Here is a 19650-nt window from a genome sequence, read left to right as displayed (position 1 = left end):
ACGTCACACCAGCCCTGTCTGTTCAAACCCTCACCTTCTAACAGCAGTTAGATTAACAGCTGAGTGGGTAATTCTGGTTTTTACTGGTAACCTTGGTGGATTCTCACAGAGGAGTCACTCTCAAAGGCGTGTTGCTACTGTACAGGAGGGGACTAGAAATATTTTACCTCATGAATGAACTGTTATTCCCCAAGACAAAAACAAAACAAAACGAGAGTTTTAAAAGAGAAGTGGGGGGGGGGGGGGCACATCAAAATATTCAACAACTTTCAGTAAACTTGTGGCCTAAATGCAAAACTTGGACAAACTTAAAAACACTGCGGGCTGTCCCCTACTTGGTGAGTCACCGTTTAAGGTCATGTCAGTGACACTGCCGTTGTGGTTGACTTTAAAACGACAGGCTGTGGTGACTGCAGAGCTCTGATTGTTTCGTCTCTCAAATGTTGAAACCTCTGATTGAATACAGAAAAATGACTCATCGCTGCAGTTAAACATCAACAGGAACAAAAGTGCTTGATTTAATCACTCCTGATGCTGGACCTACTACAGTATATACTATATAGTAGATTATAATAGATGACATTAGGTCATGACAGACAGATGATCAACTGTTAAAAATTAACAACAGACTGACTCAGTGAGGCACTGTTTGTATTTGACTACATCTTTTACTAGAGGTTCCCCGGACTGCAACGCTTCATCAACAATGATGAATAAAAACCACTAGACATTCATTTTGCATTATTCAGACAGAACAGTGACAGCACAGAGTGGCCGTCTAGCAACTGAAGGGTCGTTGGTTCGATCCTCACTTCCCCCGCTGACCATGTAGAAGTGTCTTTGAGCAAGATACTGAACCCCTAATTGCTCCTGACGGCCCCGCGACAGACTGGTGACCCGTCCAGGGTGAACCCCGCCTCTCACCCAATGTCAGCTGGGATAGGCTCCACCCCCTCCACCGCAAGCCTTAACAGAAAACGGATGAATGGATGGAACGGTGACAGCAAGGGCAATAATGAGGTTTGTATTGAACTGCTGTACACACTTAAAATCAAACTCTGCCTTTCATTTCGATTGAGAGTTGCTGGTATTGATTTTCGTCTCCTTTTGATACAACAGACTATCCTTGAAGGACAATCCAGCAGAGCCTCCTCAACTGTCCCTGAGAGGTAATAAAATCATACAATAAAATGTTATGTAACTTCGTCAGTTGAACTGCGGAGATGCTGCAGTTTGTGTCACGCCGTCGAAGGTCTGGTCAGGCTGGGCTGCAGAGCGCCTGCAGGGGTCATCGCTCCGAGACTACAGGAGAATAATTACACGGATCAGTTCACCTCTGTTGTTTAGGTGGTGGTGGGATGTTAGAAGCTGGTCGGTTAACAGACCTCTCTATGATGTTGTTGTTACACTGTAGCTCAGTGACTAGAATTTCCATTTCCTCCTTTAGGTGGTGCATTCTAGAAGAGAGAAAGGTGTGTTAGCAGGGCAGCGGTCTTTATCTTGCATGCATGTATGCAAACACACACACACCTGGAGACCATCTGGTCCTTGTCTCTGGGTGTGATTCCCAGTGGTTGTCCTGCTCTCTGGGACTGCAGAGTGACCAGGATTCTGTCGAGGGTCTGAGATGGACAGGAGACGATTTACATCATAGCGTCAGTACGTGAGAGACTAACAAGACACTCCCACAGTTTTCTCACGAAAACAGCAGAGACATTTGTTTTCACTGCATTAATGGAGGTTTTAAGTGTGTCTGTATATTGAGGATCTTTGCTGCATTGACTCAGCCCACGTTTTTGTAGCAGTGATAAAAAGTGAAGTGCTGACTTTATTCTGGTGCTGCTCGTTCATCTCCAGGTCTGCCAGCAAGCCTGTAGAGAAAGAGCTGAAGTCCTGCAGTCGGTGCTGCATCTCCTGTAAAACACTGCAAATACAGCAGAGACACATTTCAGCTTCTGGATGAGAAACAATCCTAGAGGGAAACTGAGCTGCAGCACAGGACTAATATTAGTCTAAATAATAAAGGGCCCAAAACAGAATAAATGTGGACAATCCCAGAGGAGAGTTAGTCTCTGGAACAAAGTTATGTGCAACAATAAAGGAATTAGAACACCGACAGCACAACTGGCAAAGTGGTAAGTGGCTGAATGATCGAGCACAGGCAACTGTTGAAAATGATAGTCAAATAATCATATCTACCCACAGGCAGGAGGACTACAGCCCTAATAAGAACACAGTTCAACAGAGAAAATAGTTGATTTGAAGACTTCGGGATGCAAAAGAAAAATTTAAATCAGCCAAAAAAAAAGTGCTTCCAGATCACTTGTTATGTTATTAAAAGTTGTATAATGTATTAAAGAGTTTTGAGCTATTGTGGAATTCTATTCTGACAAAGTGAAACTCAACTAATGTTTTTTTTTTTTTTTTCTTAATCACAAACCTCTCAGTTATTAAAACCCGACCAGCCTGTGAAACAGGTTGTACATGCAGGTCAATATGTGGTAAATTTAAAATAGGGAATTGCAATTAATTGAAATGATAAACTCAAAAGACATATAAAGTCAACATCCATTTTTCCTTCTACACACATATGATTAAAAAAAAAAAAAGTAATTGCATTTCTTTACAACGTGGAATTTTTGCTTGTATGAATGTATTTCGTGTAATGTGTTTATCCCTCGGTATTCGACTTGTTGATCTCATCAGTGCCAGTGATCCAATAGTCTGGTCTGAATGGAGAGACAGACAGGAATAAGAATGTGATATCAGTGAGTGAAGATGACCAGCAGGGTTACTGATGCCGACTAAAGCCTGAATCTTTTTGAGGAGGACTGCTGAGCAGCAGTGTCCTCCTGTCCTTAATAATCTTCCTCGTGTAAGCTTCATCATCCGTGCGAATGGCCGTCAAGCCAAACAAAGAAGTATTTGAAGTTTGGTCCAAGCTTGACACTAATTCTGCCGTCCCGAACCTTCCCTGACCTGTTCCACGCTCTTGTCGAGACCAAGAGCTCCTTGTATCTCTGCACACAGTCTTCCCTGAAGAGAGATTTCACTCGCTTAATGTCTGCCAGCAGGTGGATTCTGGGAAAGAGGAGTGACAAGCAGATTACAGGAGGGCTGAGCTGGGTTAGCAGGACAGCAGCAGCTCTCTGGCCACATACTTACTTCGAAAACTTATGGATTTGCTCATCGTTGTAGGCCAGCTCTGTTGTGACAGTGGTAAATAAGTTAATGAATATTTCCAAGCACACACAGAGAGCTGATTATATCAGAGAAGCCCACGTACTGCCAGTGAGTCTGTCTTCACGGTAATGCTGATGGATTTCCATTATCTTCTGGAGGAGCGTCTGCATTTTCTGACAGCTGAAGACGGGAGATGAAAGTTCAAACATCACACACCCACGAGCCCACCCTTAACTTCTGCTTCCCCTGGAGTACCTTTTGTCACTAGCCAGGGTCTCAGCTAGCTTGGCCTGCTCTATCTGCAAGCGCTCCAGCCGGTTCTGAAACTCTTGGATCCCAGCAGCGTATATCGGCAGGTGCTCATTGACCTGCACAGACACAAGTTGCAATTTAACAACACAACAAACACAGAAGAATATGATCAATGGAGTTAAAAGAATTAAGTTAGACAAAATGTAAGAACAAAAAAATAAATAAATAAAAAATACTAGTAATACAGTACTAAAATACAAAGCACATAAAACACCCAAAGGCTATTAGGAATTATTATGTAAGTGCGCCATTTTGGATTTAAATGTCTATTTCCCACGCATCATGAGATGTTTGATGTCTGACATTCTACGACAGTACCTGCTGCTCAAATAACAATATCCTATGTGTGTAATACTGCGTTGTATTTTCATAGGGGCTCAAAGAAGACAGATTATGAAAGAATAATCCTACATATTGCAGCAGGTGCTAACCTTTCTTAGCCTACCGGTAAGTCAAACCCTAACAACACTGAATCCTACACATGTTGCTGGCCCTCAATGCAACCTCTCTTTACACCTAAACATCCACGCAGCCCCATCGCCTCCACAACAACCACAACAGTCACACTGGTTTCCTACTTACCAGCTGCAATCTGTGGCCGTTTTCAGCTGAACCTGAGTTTTCAGAAGCACAAGGACCTCTGGAAACACGAAGATACAGAAATAGATATCATTATGACAGGACCAGAGCTGACAGAGAGAGAGAGACATTTGTTATTTGTCACATAAAGGAAGCTAATTAATCACAGAATGCACAGTGTGGGTGTTCTCATTTCATTCAGAGAGTTTTTACTAGACAGACTCACAGTGTACAGATCCTGTGCTCTAAACTGAGGCAGGACTGTAGTCTGACAGTGATCATGGCGATACTCTGCAGGGCTTCGCCACACTCCCTCCGCAACCTCATCCTGAAAGACAATAAAAATGTGACCCCCTCCTTTGATGCCGCATTCCTGTTGTGATGTGGCTGCCGGAGCTCATCCCCACCCCTCTAGAAGATAACGGTGTGGTTCAGAAGCATCTCTCTACTCCGCGAGAAGACAGGCCTGGAGTCTAGTTTTTATAAGAGTCAGTCTTCAATCTGGCCACTACATTAAAATGAATACATCAATGGCCTTCTAATAAAATATGAAAAAATGAAATAAAAGAGTATCAATGTCTATCTATCTATCTATCTATCTATCTATCTATACATACATACATATATATGTATATCTCTATTTTATCTATCTATCTATCTATCTATCTATCTATCTATCTATCTATACATACATATATATGTATATCTCTTTTTTATCTATCCATCTATCTATCCATCTATCTATCTATCTATCTATCTAGAGCCAAATGAAGTTCAGCAGACTCCTGGGACAGTGCATCAACATATTGTATATTCATTTAAACTACTGTATTATATCTAATTTTAACACAGGTCGCCGGTGGTGGGTTATGGAGACTTGCAGACATAAAACCGCGGGCCAAAGAGTGAAGGAGTTAAAGAGGGAGGAACATCACATCAACCACAGCCATTACATCACCTGGGAAATAGATAACTGTGTGTTTGAGTATGTAAACCTCACATGTAGCTGTAGTATCCCTCCAGTAGCAGCTCTCGGTGTGTGTGCAGCAACTGTACTATCCTCAGATACTGATGGACCACTCCGGCCATGACCTAAGACAATAATGATGGACCGGAGCTTCACCCACCATGACATCCAAAAACAATCAGCACAACCTAAAGGGACGGGTTTGAGAGTGATTCAGCACACCTTGGAGAAGCTGTAGTCGGCCTTGACATCAAACTTGGAGGGCATGACTGGGATCTCTGCTGCAGAGGGGAGAAGAGTCACAAAACTAGCAAATGAGCAAAGAATCACAAAACTAGCAAATGAGCAAAGAATAGATCCTATAAGACATCAACAACAAAAAGCTATAGCGTATTTAGCCAACTTTGTCCAAAAATGCATCCATGATTCATTGTTTTCACTGTGATGACCATGTGCTTGTGATGACCTTTTTTTCCTCAATTAACACGAACAAAAACTCAACTTCCTGCATCGCAACTTTAGTGTGTGTGCTACAGGAATACCCTCATAACAACAAACTATCATAAATCTTTCATGTCTCTCCAGGAGAAAACACTTTTAGGTGTGTGTGTGTGTGTGTGTGTGTGTGTGTGTGTGTGTGTGTGTGTGTGTGTTCATCTCACGCTCTCTGATGGGCAGGCTGCTGTTTGCTTCAGTCTCACAGCTGAGCAGAATGAGGGGTTTGTTAGGGGAGGTATGCGGGAGGTTGACCACCTTCATGCTGCCCTCCAGTGGGAGGTCATGGCCCAGATACAACAGACACTGCTGCTGTACTCCAATACCAGTCTGAGACTCCACCTCCTCAAAGAAGACAGACACCCTGCGTAGAGTGAGAGGGTAGAGGGCATCCTGGGACATTAGACACCTTTTTAACAGCTCTGTTTTGTACTAAAGAAAATTGTTCTTTCAGTACAAATCACTGTCCAGACTGATGTATGTGCAGAGTTTGTCACAGTAGGGAGCCATAAGCACTTTTTCCCCTGAGGCCAGCATATTTCTAAGTAGTTTGCAGTAGGAGCAACAATCTTTTTACGATATGCTACAAATCTTAGCGATGTGATAAGGTGCTAAGCGTAGGTGCTGTATGACACTAAAGTCCCCCTCTGCCATCTGATGCTGGGCATGATGTGCAGTGATTACACGAGTCAAATAAATTGGATTCAGGGGGAACCTGCCTGGGCAAAGTACAGCACACCCCAAATTATCACTGTGCAGCAGGGCTGTCAAAGAATATTCCATATTTGACTAATTATTCAAATACTGTATGTAAAATGAAGGCATATTTGAATATGAAAATGTCAACCCATCCATTTTCTACCGCTTATCCTGTTAAGGGTTGTGAGGGGGCTGGAGTCTATCCCAGCAGCCTTCAAGTGAGAGGCGGGGTTCACCCTGGACAGGTCACCAGTCCATCACAGGACCAACACATAGAGACAGACAACCATTCACACTCACAGTCACACCTACGGTCAATTTAGAGTATCAATCAGCCTCGTCCCCTCTTGATGTCTTTGGACTGTGGGAGGAAGCTGGAGTACCAGAGAAAACCCACACAGGAACAGGGAGAACATGGAGACTCCACACAGGAAGATCCTGTGATGGAGCCGGGACTTGAACCTGGAACCTTCTTGCTGTGAGGGGACAGTGCTGACCACTGCACCACCGTGCCACCAAATTATACATACTTGAATAATAATAAATATTTTTCAATATTCAAAGAGAACACTTAGATATTATTTTGCCAATTGTGGCAGCCCTGCTGTACAGAATGCATCAAAATTCATCATCTGCATCCTATTCACTGCAAATCTTATTCCCAGGGCAGGAGTCTACATACGTGCCTTTGGTGGCTGTGGAACCCAGAGCATGTGGAGAACATTCACACAGACACAGGTACAATGTGCAAACTGCACACAGGAGTGACCTGGCACAGCCCAGGATCCAACCTGGGACCTTCCTACAGACTTACATGTTATAATGGTGTATGTAGATACAGTGCACTGTAGCCTGCTGCAGAACAAAGAGGTGGACTGGCTGCCTCTGCAGAATGTCTGTAGTGGCTGTGAAGAACTGGTCAAAACCCCAACACCTCTCCTGACTGGCCTCCAGTATACCTGCAAGTACCGGGACCAGATGCCCCTTCAGACCCCTGAAGAGAGACAGAAAGGGACCCAGACATGGAAGTGGTCAAGAAAAAAATTCAAAATACCTAATCTAGTGATATAATAACACTGATGCACACAAGCACTCTCCAGGAAGTGACCTACTGTGACAGCTGACAGTTGTGGGGTAGCTTGTAGATCCACTCTATCGGTCCGTTGTCGGCCCGCTGTATTCCAGCTATCGCTCCCATAGGTTTCTCTGTAGTGATTTTGTACCTGCACAAAACAAAACAAAAGCAAGGCAGATGGATGATGATCATAAAAATCAAATATGTATTTATTTAGCTCCTTTCATAAGCAGGGACTTACATGGTTTGCTTGTTCCTGCGGGGTCCTCCGTACGGTGAGAAAGGAAGACTCCCCGTAGCAGCGTGGTAAAATGTCACACCGATACTCCACAGGTCAACGCTCACTCCGTAGGCCTTCTGAATTGGCTTACGGAGCACTGCACGCTCGTACATGTCTGGGTGCTACACACACACACACACACACACACACACACACACACACACACACACACACAGCACAGGTGGATATACAAACCTGCTTTCAACTGCAAGATCTGTTCTCCAGAGAATTATCTTTTTCAAGTGAAAGCAGTGTTCCTCCCTGACATTTCCCCCCTGCTGGGTATCACGCAGCATCTTTTAAACATTTGAAGCGTGCTGAAAAGTAACACACCCACAGCCCAAACTTTTAAATGATTTTCCTTATTCCCATGTTGTTCTCTCTCAATAAACTTTGTGAAAATGGAGCACGCTATTTACGGCCAACTGCTATTGACAAACAGAAAACATTACATCCACAGTTTGCATACTCTCTTCATCTTCTGTCCACTAGAGGGCTCCCAAGGCAAGCTATTTCGAGTCACTATTAGATCTCAGGCTCTGAACCCCACAGGGTCTGTAAGGATTTTCATTCTGAGATGATGCAGCTTCAAATACAAAGCTGGCTTACATGCCAGGCCAGCAACCACACAAAGACTCTCATCTGAGTTCAGAATGTGGAAATGTTTTGTTTTTTCAATGAACAGAATAGGAAAGGACAGCCGTAGACAGTCAGCATGCTGAGTATAAAAAGAAACAATTGTGAAAAAGATTAAGACTTGACTAGGAAATAGCGACTGTTGGTTGGCTGGTCATCAAGGTTATGTAAAAACTATGAGATCTATTTTCAAAAACCTTGGTGGAGGGATGGGACGTGGGCCATCAAATATGGTGGCAGATCTGGGAAAAATGGCATTTGTAAAGGCATGAAATAATGTTATAATAGCCCATTATTAAAGCAAAATATGGAAAATATCTGTGAGAGGCAGTGTCGTGGGGATGACAGCAGAGGAGCCGAGTGGGCCGTACAGTGGAGGGAAATCCATGCATGCCATCACCATGCTTGCTTATGGTCACATTATACGTTTTTCATTCATAACCTTGCAGATTATTTGTATTTTTTCGAGACTTAGCCATACTCAAGCCATACTTCAATGCAACTGAAAAAAATGTGGTTAAAAGTGCGTGCAGCCTTGATGGAGACTCGACTTGGGCTGCTTTTGGATTTACTGTTTCAGGTTACAAAACTAAACTGTATTTTGTCCAACCAGTTCAGGAGGGACATTTAAAATGTCGTCGTGGCTCACAAGAAATACAAAATACAAAATTCAAAACTGTTGATCCGCTGTGCTAACTGTGTTACCCTGTCACGTGCTTCTTCTGGCAGTTAAGAAGTGAATGGCATTTGTCAAACCCGCATATAGATTTATTACTGCCATCTAGTGGACCGGAGTCGCTACTAGATTCCTATTCACTTAAAATCTTGAACAGACAAGATTGACGTCCGGTGGTGAAATTCACTACATCAGTTTAGGCTGTTTTTTTGTTTAATATGAAACCTCCACCCTCTTTAAACTGGCCCAGTCCTAGTAGAGACCTGCATTCAAGCACTGTCTGAGTCACTGCTTCAAATTACCAGATACTCTTCAGTTCCGTAGACGGACATGAACTTCTCATCATCCTCCAGCTCTCTTGCTGCTCCGAAGTCAGTCAGCTTATAGACTGACCTGCCGTCCTCCCCAACCTGCCGCATGATGTTGCCCGGTTTAATGTCCCGGTGTACCACTCCGTTTTCTCGCAGGTGGTTCATTCCTTTCACTGAGAACAGAGGGAGGAATACTTCAGTTTAGGCACAAGAAACGATGAAAAAATACCAAATACACTCACCCACCAACACACTGCAGTACGGTGAGAAACTCAGTTTCAGGAAGGCCAAAGGCGTTTTCTGGCTCCTCCAGGAGGCTGAGCAAACTTCCTCCCGAACAATATTCCATCACCAGAACCTTCTGCTTCGAGGGAAGCTAGAAAGAGAAAGATTAGAAGATGAGGCAACATCATCCCCATAGAGTAGCGCAGGAATGAGTCTTAAGACCTGGAAACAAGTCAGGATTGTTGAGCATCCAGTTCCCTTGTCTCAAAGACAGTGGGGTTTGGCTTTTGATTCAATACCTGAAATGTCTGCGGTTCACGCTAGCTTGATATATCTTAACGTTTTGTTCTTGGCCATAAATGATATCCGTAAATACAGAGCTCATTCATTCTGAAGCCTTTATGCTTATGGTTACAGCTTTATGGTTTAATAATGGCGATTGATAACAAGTAGCTAAAAGGAACTACAGAGGTTGTGACTGACAATAAATATCGTCATGCTAAAAATAAACAAGAACAAAGAAAGTTGTGACATAGAAGCCATGGGGGGGGGGGGGGGTTACCTCCTCCACAGTGAAGAGCCTGACAATGTTGCTGTGGTTGAGCTTCCTCAGCATCTCAAACTCCCTCATCTGGACCTCAAGGGGTCTGTTGTAGCTGGCCACGTTAAACACCTTCAGGGCTACCAGCTCACCTGTCCTCTGCGCGCGCGCGCACACACACACACACACACACACTTACATGTGAACAATGTAATCTTCTGAGTCAATAAGTAGCGATGATGCAAATGAGTAAAAGCAAATTGACAGTCTGAACGGCTACCTTGTTCCGGGCCTTGTAGACGCTGGCAGTTGCCCCCTGTCCCAGGACATCCTGTAGAGACCACAGGTAACTGGCTGTACTGGCTGTCATCCCTGACATACTGGGAGGAAGACGCACAGAGTTAGAAAACCATTGGCAGGGACGGAAAATACAGAATTTGGCACCACAAAGTTGCTGATTAATTTACATTCCGAGAACTAGCTTAGACGGTAAAATACCTGTGCACAACAACAAACTGTCAGCTTCGTAGACATGCGTCGTGATTTGAGCCAAAACAGCCGACGGTTATTGACTACTCACTATGACATCACCTCATTTATTTACACCACTTTCCTTCATGAGTAACAATTTAACGAATTAATTTACATGCATGAAATGTTAGCCGTATGTTAGCTTAGCTGAGCTGCAGTTAGCCCTCGGTAATTTAAGCTAACTTGAAACCTGTTCGTGGAGCATCTGCCGTCGTAGTTCCGTTTTGAATCCAGTGAAGTTAAGATCATAATAATTAAAACACATAAATAAATAAATACTGGTCTCTCAAACCGTTCCGCGCGGCAGTGAAGGCACTTGTCAGAAAAACATCAACACACACTTCCGCGGAGAGAGAGAGAGAGCGAGAGAGAGAGAGAGAGAGAGAGAGAGCGAGAGAGCAGGTAGAGTAGCTGCTGGGACACCCCGCTCTCCACGACAATCAGGAAAGTTCAGTACTTCGGGAAGAGAAAAAGTTCTCTCCTAAACGCAGCAGCAGCAGGCAGCGTTGTCTGATGGAGGAAGTGTGTGGGCTGTACGGCTGGTGGCGGAAATGCAGAGCGAGACAGAATCATTCCGAGGGAGCGGGCTTGTTTTTTTGACAATCAGGATGAACCTGGGTTCGCTGCGTTGACAAGATCGCAGGTGCGTAGCCCGGAGACAGGGGGGCCCTCCGGATCTCCGAGAGCCCAAATCCATGTATAGCCCCCCCCCCCCCCGCACACCCCCAATTTTTTTTTTCCAGCCTGCTACCAGGGAATAATGAGGGCGGACTTGTTTGTTCGCTTTTCCAGTTATCACAGCGCGAGGTGTTAAAATGTCTAAGAGACATGCAAACTCCACACAGAACGATTGCGTGCTGGAGCCTGGAACTTTCTTGCTGTGAGGCGACAGTGCTAACCACTGCACCACCGTGCCGGCAGGCAGAATTCATGTACGTGAAAATTGTCTAAAAGTTATTCAAAAATATAAATTAGTTCATGATGATGATGATGTAGAATCAGGTTTGTTTGGATATGAAGGCAATTCATAGATAAAAGAATTATGGATAAAAAATATATACAAAATTAAAAAGAACCCTGAAATCCAGACATGGCAAAAACCCCTGCAGGGTAGCTCACTAGTTGTTCACTGCTTTTAAAAGGTCATGGTCACAACTGGGACTTCCTGTCCCCACTTCACAAAAAATGAGGTTTGGGGTTGGTGTTTGGTGTAGCAGATTCTCATTTCTGGTGATTGTTATCCATATGTGTCAATACTATTGTGTGTGTGTGTGTGTGTGTGTGTGTGTGTGTGTGTGTGTGTGTAAGAAGGTTTCTCTTCAACAAAACCTGAGCAGGTTAACTTGTGTTTTTCTTGTTTATTACAGCTGAAAGGACAGATACTTCACACCCAGTGACAGAGACAGAGACGGTGAGCTGTCTTGAGACTGCAGAACCAGTCAGTAAAAAAAAAACAAAAAACTGGAAGTATCTCATCCAAGTAAAGACTCTGTGTCTGCTTCCTGATAAGAAAAATAACAGGAATTCAGCTGCAAACTGACCAGACTTCCCCCACAGTCAATTAAAAATGAAACACTACAGTCTTCTGACATGAAAAATGAAGTAGAGTATCAAATTATGGTAAACGTAAATGTTGAGGTCTTCACTGCTGAAGAAGAGTCAGGTTGAGTCATTTAGCCTCTTATTGCCCTTGAAAGTTTTGGGTAGAAATGACAACTTGGATCATTATCATGAGGATTACTTACTAAAATGAAGGAACTGTACTCTCTACCGCACCCGCCTCAAATGAGTGCATTGTAAAGTATAATTCCTTCATTGAAATAAATCCCCTTCAACAAGGTCATGTTTAGAAAAGCTTAATGTAAAAATATGAACATTGAATAAATACTGTGGCAAAGCATCGACCCGTTAGCGACTTGGCTGTTCCTCCAATGTCAATCATCGATATTGCATTTTCACATCTCGAGTGTTAACAAGACATATTTTTACTTTATCTACCAAGCCGAACGCTTTGAGGTTTTCCATTCATCCAATTCTCATTCTTGTAACATCTCAGGAACACACAGAGGAAATGGCTTTGAGTTTACCAATAATGTCCACTGGAACACAGACAAACCGAAGAAAAATTGATGGTCAAAGGTCGAGGTCAGTGTCCCCTCTTATACATGTGATAACTCAGGAATTCCTTGGGGAAATTTCTTAAAACTGGTCACAAATGTTCACATGGACTGAAGGATGATGTCATTCAATTTATATTTTCAAAGTTAAAAATACATCTCTGGCCACAACTCTGGAATTCACTTAAAGATATAGATGACAAAACTTCCCACAAATGTCGAATAGAACGAAACGATGACATTTTATATTTAAAAGGTCAGGGGTCATCTTGAATGTGACATCATGTTCAGACAAAGCACATTTTTGTGCATATTCAATGTCATCAGTAACAGCTTGAGTTGTGTTTTTTTTCATTGAATTCCCTTCATGTCTGCAAAACATACAGTCTATCATGTAGGTCATTTTAGTTCATTGATATTTCAATAAATACTCCTTTAATTTCAGTAAAATCAAAGAAGTTAACACGGTTTATAGCAAGCAATGTTTATTAAAAAAGAATCTACTACAAGAACTACACAGAATTATATAAGGCCTATTTGATTAAACGACTATTGATATTACTGTACAATATTGTACCAAAAAAAGAGTGTACCTCTGTAATGTACAACATTGTATATACAAAGTACACCTGAACACAGGATTCTCCAGTAATACAAAGACAACTATAAATAGATTTGACATTACAGTCTTGGTTTGTTTTTGTTTTTTTTTGTTGTTGTTGGGTTTTGTTTTTTTTTTTGGTTTTTTTTTTGTAGTTCTGCTGTTTTTCAAATAGACACAAATGCATATTTAACAATATTCAGTTTGGACAAATCATCCCCACACAGTTAGTCCACACGCAAGCCAAGTTGTTCAAGTGCACAATGATTGATTTGAGATCACAGAAACACACCAACCACCCACATCCATGTTGTGTGAGAGTGTGTGAGAGTGTGTGAGAGTGTGTGAGTGTGTGTAAGTGTGTGTGTGTGAGTGTGAGAGTGTTTTGATGTTCATGTGTCACCACACACGCACACACACTCCCTCCAGTTGTCATGATGAGGTAAGAGCAACACAAATATGCCAAATAATACACCAACAATATACAGAGAATAAAAATAACAAAAACAAAAACCTAACAAAAGAAATTTACAATTTATAATTCATAACCTGGTGGAGAGCATACAGGAATGCAGCGTGGAATGTTGGAATTCTGAGATAGAATGTCATGAATCGGCCAAATTATTCACGTATTTCCAAATCATAACCAGATCAAATATCGTAGGTGCTTCAACAATCGATGAGGGCACTCATGAGGTTTTGGTGAGTTACAATGGAATCACCCCCAAAATTTAACGGGACCAAAAAGGTTTCATGAAAATAGGCCGTGAACTTAATCCTGCAGATAAATGGACAAACAAACAAATCAGGTGAGTCCTGTGGTGGATGTAAGTGCTTGGAGGTGTCGCCGCGTCCCGCCTTTTATTCAGCCAAACGCACACAGAAGGCGCTTTCAGAGTGGTGCAACTTTTCATAGTTTCTGTTCGATGGGAAAAAACCCCCACCTTTTTTCCGTATGTGGACTGAAGGAACTGGCAACCATTTTAGCCCCAGGAGCCTCAGTTATGAGGAACCGTTGTAGTGCCTTAATCAGAGTAGAAACTTTCTCAGTTGTGTAGATTAGCTCCCCCGGTGGCTAGTTCCTGTAACTGCTCGCCCTGAAAGCTTCTGGTGCAATGTATATCCGCACTGAGGCTACTCCAGAATGTGGCACTACAATTCTCTTGTGTGTTATTGTGTGGGGTACATACACACACTACATCCATGCATGCTCACATAGGCGCCCACACACATGCATACACCCAGATGGCTACACAATTCCACATTTTACCATTAACAAACAACTGCAGGGAAATAAAACAAAACAAAGTTGTTTAAGAATTCATCAGATGAGGTGGTCGGTTGTGCTTCCATCTAAACACACTCCAGAGGATCCTCAGCTTCCAGTTATCATCATGATTAATAAACATACATACACACCATTAGGATAATTAAACTCTTTTTTTTTTTAAACTGTAAAGTCTGAAGAATATACCGCAGTTAAAGGAGCAAGCTGTAACTGTTGTTTTTTTTGTTTTTTTGTCCTAAAGCTGGTATTGCAGATACATTAATGGATGCAGTCAGCCATCTTGCCATTGCGGCTGCTTTCTATGGCCACAGCATGCAAGGTAAAACCTGAAAGGTGTTTAGCTGCCACAAAACACCACACACACACACAGCTTTAGAGGACGTGTGCGTGTGTGTAACATTACATATCAAAAATGCTGGGTTTCAGTGGTCCCCTACACACGTAAATAGAGCTGCAGGAGAAAAGCAGCATAATGCCTCAAACTACCAGCGTTTATTATTCTTATTGCTCTCTCTATATATATACAAGTATATATATATATATGTTTATGGTTTTAGAATTTCTGATGGCCATGTTTTATTCTAATTTTTAAAAAAAGGAACATCACCGATATTAGTGATGCTGGAGGACAAGATAAAATAAAGCTCTTGATCACATGACTCACACCAATATTTGGCCCAGTTTTCTTTCATCCTCTCCAAAAAAGTCCCCGTGTATCTTTTAGTCTTCCACTTCTGAAGCAGCAAGACAGTGTGTGTGTGTGTGTGTGTGTGTCATTTGTACACAAAGAGAGCTTTAACATTTCACAGTCTGTTCATAGGAATCCATCACCTCCGCTCCGGTAGTCATGGAGAGGAAGTGGGAGGGGGAGGCTGTTAAAAAGCTCCAATACAAAATCAAAACAGTGCTTTTTGTTCCTCACTTAGATCTGTGTGTAAAGGCAAGTTTTTACACGCTCACTCAAACACGATTTCCCACTATTGTGTGTGTGTGTAAGCTACAGGTGCTAATAGGTCTATAGGTGTCCATCCTGAGTCCTGTTCCCCTGAAAAAGACTTTAAAATTCAGTGGAATCTCAAAGACGAATCATCTACGCTCTGTGATTGTTGGCTGTAGTGAGCAGAGCAGCAGATCTTGACTCTCTAAAGGGGAACATGGTGTCGTGTGCGGGCCTTGTGAGTGAATGCTACACGCAAGTTGAGGGTTAGGGATGCGAAACAAACGGAGTGCTTCAGCACCTGCTAGAAGAGCTGTTTTAGTTCATAAGAATCAGTGTTGTTCAGCTTCGAGCCCGAGGGGAGGAAGATGAGGGGGTCCTAAGCCGGACAGGATTTGTCATTAGACTGAGGTGGAGGCGGAGGAGGAGGGGTGTGGGGAAGGGAGTGTGTGTGGCCCACAGGTGGAGGTGGAGGTGTTGGGGGCACAGTAGAGGTTGGTGAACCCATGGCTGGACTGCCGCTCCCTCCACTCTTTGGGAAGACCACCGGCTTGGGCCTTGTTGCTGGGGGGCGCAACTCCCTGAAGGAAGGTACAGATGAGGAGAGTGAGGAGGAGGAGAGAGACGGTGACGTAGCAGAGGGCAGGGGGCTCCGTGGCTGGCTCTTAGCGGGTCTGAAGGTGGAGGGCACATCGCTAGCTGAGGAGGCGCTACGCTGAAGTGGGTGAGCATGAGAGGAGCCCCCCTCGCTGTCCCGCAGCAGACGAGAGTGGAGTGGACTGGAGGGCTCTGAGGCTCCTCCTCCTCCACCACCCACACCTTTCAGCTGCTCCAGTGTGTCTAGGACCACATCAGGGGTGTGTTTGGAGGTGCTTTGTCTCTCCAGTTCCCTGAGCTCACTCAGGGCAGAACTCATTGCTGCCTCGATGTCCTGCAACACACGAGGCAGCCATCAAATACAGCACAACCAAGCACACACAGGTGACACGTGTCTGAGCGGACAGTCGTACCTGGGAGCTGTGCTCCACCTGGGCTATCACCTCTGGCTCCAATGGTCTGTGGTTGCTGAAGCTCTTGGAGCGCCCTGCTGGAGTCGTCTTACGTAACTGAGGACTCTCCACCTAAAAGATCATCGCTGCCTTTATTAAATGTTCTTAAAATGTTAATCTAAAGTCTGTTTGCGTGTGGATGTCTCAGTACCTTGGTCTTCAGTGAGGAGTGGCGAGTGACTGAATTGAGGATGCTGTGAGCACTAACAGGTCGCTTGTCTCCAGACTCTTTCACCAGTGGTCCCCCAACAGGAAGAGAAGCTGTTCTCACCCCTCCACCTCCCCCTCCTCCCCCTCCTCCGCTGGCACCCGGACTTGTACTGTCACTTTCCGAGCTCCGGAATGTTCTTCGGATGCTCCCAGACTCTGGACGTTTCCTCATCCTGATTGAGAGAAAAAGCATTTCTTAATTACTTATTGTGTTGGGTTGTAAGGTCAGTCAGTCTTTAAGGGCCATTCAGCAGAATCAGTTCTAATAGTCAGAGACCAGAAACATCCTGAAATCATTTTGTCCAACATCCAATATAATATACATGCATACATGCAAAAGATTTTGTTGACATCCATCCAGGAAATACATTTCTTTTTCTCGCATTAGAAGTTTTCACTGCTAAATCAACACATTTCTAGAGTGTTGCAGTTGTATAAATTTTATTTTTAGGAATTTTCAGCAAGTCTCAAAGCTACTGGTCAGGACTACCGGCGCATCCATATGTGGACTAAAATTAAAGCCTTTCAATCGTCAAGAAACTGGGATAGAATTGTATAGTTAGGAATATTTATTAAAACACTTTTTCCTGTTTTTTTTTCGTCCCTTTAATGTTAATATTACTTTGGATTTAAATATATCATAGAAGAAGTGAAGCAAGCATTCAAAATGTTTAGACTTAAATGCTTTTTAGATTCATTCATCAATTGTGGGGCGGCAGTTTGCCCCACCTCTCTACAATGACTCCAAATACACAAACAAAGCACAAAAATCACAAGGAATATTGTTCAATAATTGTTTTTTGCTTAAGGATATAATACAATCTAATTATTAATGTGATATATAATTCCGTTAGACACACTTGTTGAGGTTTGCCAGGTAGACGTCGGCCACATGAGCTCCAGTAGGAGATGAGACGCTGCCTCTAGTGGACACTCTCTCTTCTAGCAGGTCCCTGGAGTCCACGTCAGGTTTAGGACTTCCCCGACCCCCGTCAGACCTGAAACCATCAAATGGTGGTTTATAAATCACTGTTGTGCTCCATCTTGTACCAGTAAAAACGGGGACTGGTTCTGATGTTGACAAGTTACTTTTGAGAAAAACCTGACGTGTCTAATTAGTGATGAAGGACAGATTTTTGCCGCAGTAAATAAAATATTAAAAAAACAAAACTCATTCCTGACGTAAACAGTGATTTACTCAAATGATAAGCAACAGTATCTTTTGATTTTGTGTCTTTTTATTCACCAGCTTCATATCTTTACGTTAAAGATCTCCCTTTGTTGTACAGCAGCTGTCTAACATCTATGTCATTCAAATTTTTCAACACTTGTAAGCAGATTACTGATCTAGCACTCACTCAAATATCATTTAAATGCGAATAAACCACTGCGCCTGCATGAATATGTGGGTTAACAGGAAGTTGATCAGTCTGTTGTTGTAACTGTGGGGATTTCCAAACTTATTTCCAGTTAGATCAACAGATACGGTCATTAAGTAAACGTAAATATGAATATGAGACAAAACTATGTGACTAATGTGACCCTGTCTGACAAACACTGGAAGTTCCCCTTCAAGGTTTTTTTTTTTTTTTAAATGTTTTTTTTATCTGATCCTGGATCAATGTTTGTGACTGGACCACGTCTTACATGTCTTGGACCACAATATACTGGTGCGGCACCAGTCCGTCCACTCCGTTGTGTCGCCCCTCCCACCAGTCGTCAGAGGCTCGCTGGTACAGAAGCAAAGAGGCGCCCTTCTTGAATGACAGCTCTCGACTGGTGCGGCCGGAGTAGTCGAACCGAGCGATGGCTTCGATTGGGTCGGACTCTGAAACAGCCAAGGAGCCTGACGTTCAGAGGGTGGACAAGGACAGGAAGCGGCGGGGAAACAGGGAGGGGGACGGGTAGGGAGGGGGAAGCAGCAAACAGGAGAGAAAAGAAAGAAGAAGCCAGAGTAATGCAGAGCTGGTTAGTGCTGCAGTATTTGGTGACAAATGTTAAAAAAAATGCCAAAGCAGCATGATTAGGGAGCAGTGTGTGAGCTGGTGAAAAGGTTTAAGCTGTGGTAACTGGTGAGAAAAGCAGGGTGAGATCTCATAAACTGGTGCAAATGTGCTTCAAGTTTATAAAATCCATTTCCTGTATCTATTCATGAGTGTGTAAGTGTGTGTTATGCACCATCCTCGCTGTTCATCTGGCTGACAGACACGGTGTCAGGCGCCGGCTCCTCCACAAGAGGGGGCTCACAGTGTGGACTGTCACTGCAGGAGACACGGAGGGCAGATGAGGTTAAAACCGACCGGAGTGTCGATGAGTCACAGTCTGAGCTCATGTTCTTCTGTTCATTCACACACGCACGCCACCGCCTCCAAGTGCCGGGGTCAGAAACCTACGCAAACTTTTACAGTGCTTGCCAAGAATTTATTATTCAACATGTTGATGAGGAGAGACAGTGTGGGTGCAAAGGTCACCACCAAGAGGTCAAGTTTTCACTGGTGTTTGTCTGTCTGTCTGCAGGATTATTCAAAATTGATCATAATTACAAAAAATATATATTTCATTATTATTTACATGTTTTGGAGTTTCCCTTCCTACATATCTCCTCATATTTGGATAAATCATGTGAACCAATGTTTGTAGGCGTGATGTGTTTTACGTTGGAAAGAGTTTTGCTTCGTCTCCAACTTCATTTGTCATTTTGTGTGTGTTTGCCCTCTTTGTTAATGTTCATTATAAACATAAATGAATTACAACGATGAAAACCGATATTGACAAAACATGCTGAAGAGGGGTAGTATGGGCAGGGGACGCATCCATTAATTTTCAGAGCAGAAAGACACAGCACCACCTAGTGGCAACAGGAAATTATGTGAGATTTAATTGAACACCTGGATGCACTCCTCCAGTGCATGCATCTCAAACTGAAACAGAAACCTCT

General features: G+C 43.2%; 2 protein-coding genes across 10 annotated transcripts in view; both read right to left on the bottom strand.

The window, feature by feature from the left end:
* Positions 1-548: 548 nt before the first annotated feature.
* On the bottom strand, positions 549-11094 carry ikbke (inhibitor of nuclear factor kappa B kinase subunit epsilon). 5 transcript variants are annotated; one of them, XM_086198958.1, is made up of 22 exons: positions 10968-11094; positions 10260-10359; positions 10001-10138; positions 9460-9589; positions 9205-9386; positions 7552-7712; positions 7348-7458; positions 7050-7229; positions 5704-5900; positions 5264-5322; positions 5075-5166; positions 4301-4402; positions 4078-4135; positions 3439-3551; positions 3287-3363; positions 3166-3205; positions 2980-3081; positions 1828-1924; positions 1531-1622; positions 1386-1457; positions 1203-1302; positions 549-966 (listed from the first exon to the last, which is right to left on the bottom strand). In XM_086198958.1, the coding sequence occupies exons 1-21, from the start codon at positions 11081-11083 to the stop codon at positions 1239-1241; spliced, it is 2283 nt and encodes a 760-aa protein (XP_086055084.1). In that variant the 5' UTR covers positions 11084-11094; the 3' UTR covers positions 549-966; positions 1203-1238. The 5 variants fall into 5 exon arrangements, with proteins under 5 accessions (XP_086055084.1, XP_086055082.1, XP_086055086.1 ...); XM_086198956.1 differs by having other exon boundaries at positions 550-1302; XM_086198960.1 differs by lacking the exon at positions 10968-11094 and adding an exon at positions 10630-10942 and having other exon boundaries at positions 550-1302.
* A 904-nt stretch (positions 11095-11998) lies between these two features.
* Positions 11999-19650, bottom strand: part of srgap2 (SLIT-ROBO Rho GTPase activating protein 2) — a 65758-nt gene continuing 58106 nt past the window's right edge. For 4 of the 5 annotated variants that reach the window (XM_086198954.1, XM_086198953.1, XM_086198955.1 and 1 more), the window contains 6 exons: positions 18891-18973; positions 18360-18558; positions 17573-17710; positions 16654-16885; positions 16464-16574; positions 11999-16384 (listed from right to left, as the gene is read on the bottom strand). In XM_086198954.1, the coding sequence (XP_086055080.1) occupies positions 15833-16384; positions 16464-16574; positions 16654-16885; positions 17573-17710; positions 18360-18558; positions 18891-18973 (1315 nt within the window). In that variant the 3' untranslated portion in view covers positions 11999-15832. The remainder of the gene's footprint in view (positions 16385-16463; positions 16575-16653; positions 16886-17572; positions 17711-18359; positions 18559-18890; positions 18974-19650) is intronic. The other variant, XM_086198952.1, reaches the window with a different exon arrangement.

The sequence above is a fragment of the Aulostomus chinensis genome, chromosome 3 (genome assembly GCF_037954235.1).
Source record: "Aulostomus chinensis isolate RoL2024-O1b breed Wild chromosome 3, RoL_Achi_v1.0, whole genome shotgun sequence".
In the NCBI taxonomy this organism is placed as follows: Eukaryota; Metazoa; Chordata; class Actinopteri; order Syngnathiformes; family Aulostomidae; genus Aulostomus; species Aulostomus chinensis.
This window is presented reverse-complemented; position numbering and strand designations above follow the sequence as displayed.

Coding starts and splice junctions, on each gene's coding strand:
- ikbke (XM_086198958.1), bottom strand. CDS start 11,083: ATGATTCTGTCTCGCTCTGCATTTCCGCCACCAGCCGTACAGCCCACA. Junction 10,360..10,967: donor GAACTTTTTCTCTTCCCGAA/GTACTGAACTTT, acceptor TCTTCCTCCCAG/TATGTCAGGGATGACAGCCA. Junction 5,167..5,263: donor CCGACTACAGCTTCTCCAAG/GTGTGCTGAATC, acceptor TTATTGTCTTAG/GTCATGGCCGGAGTGGTCCA.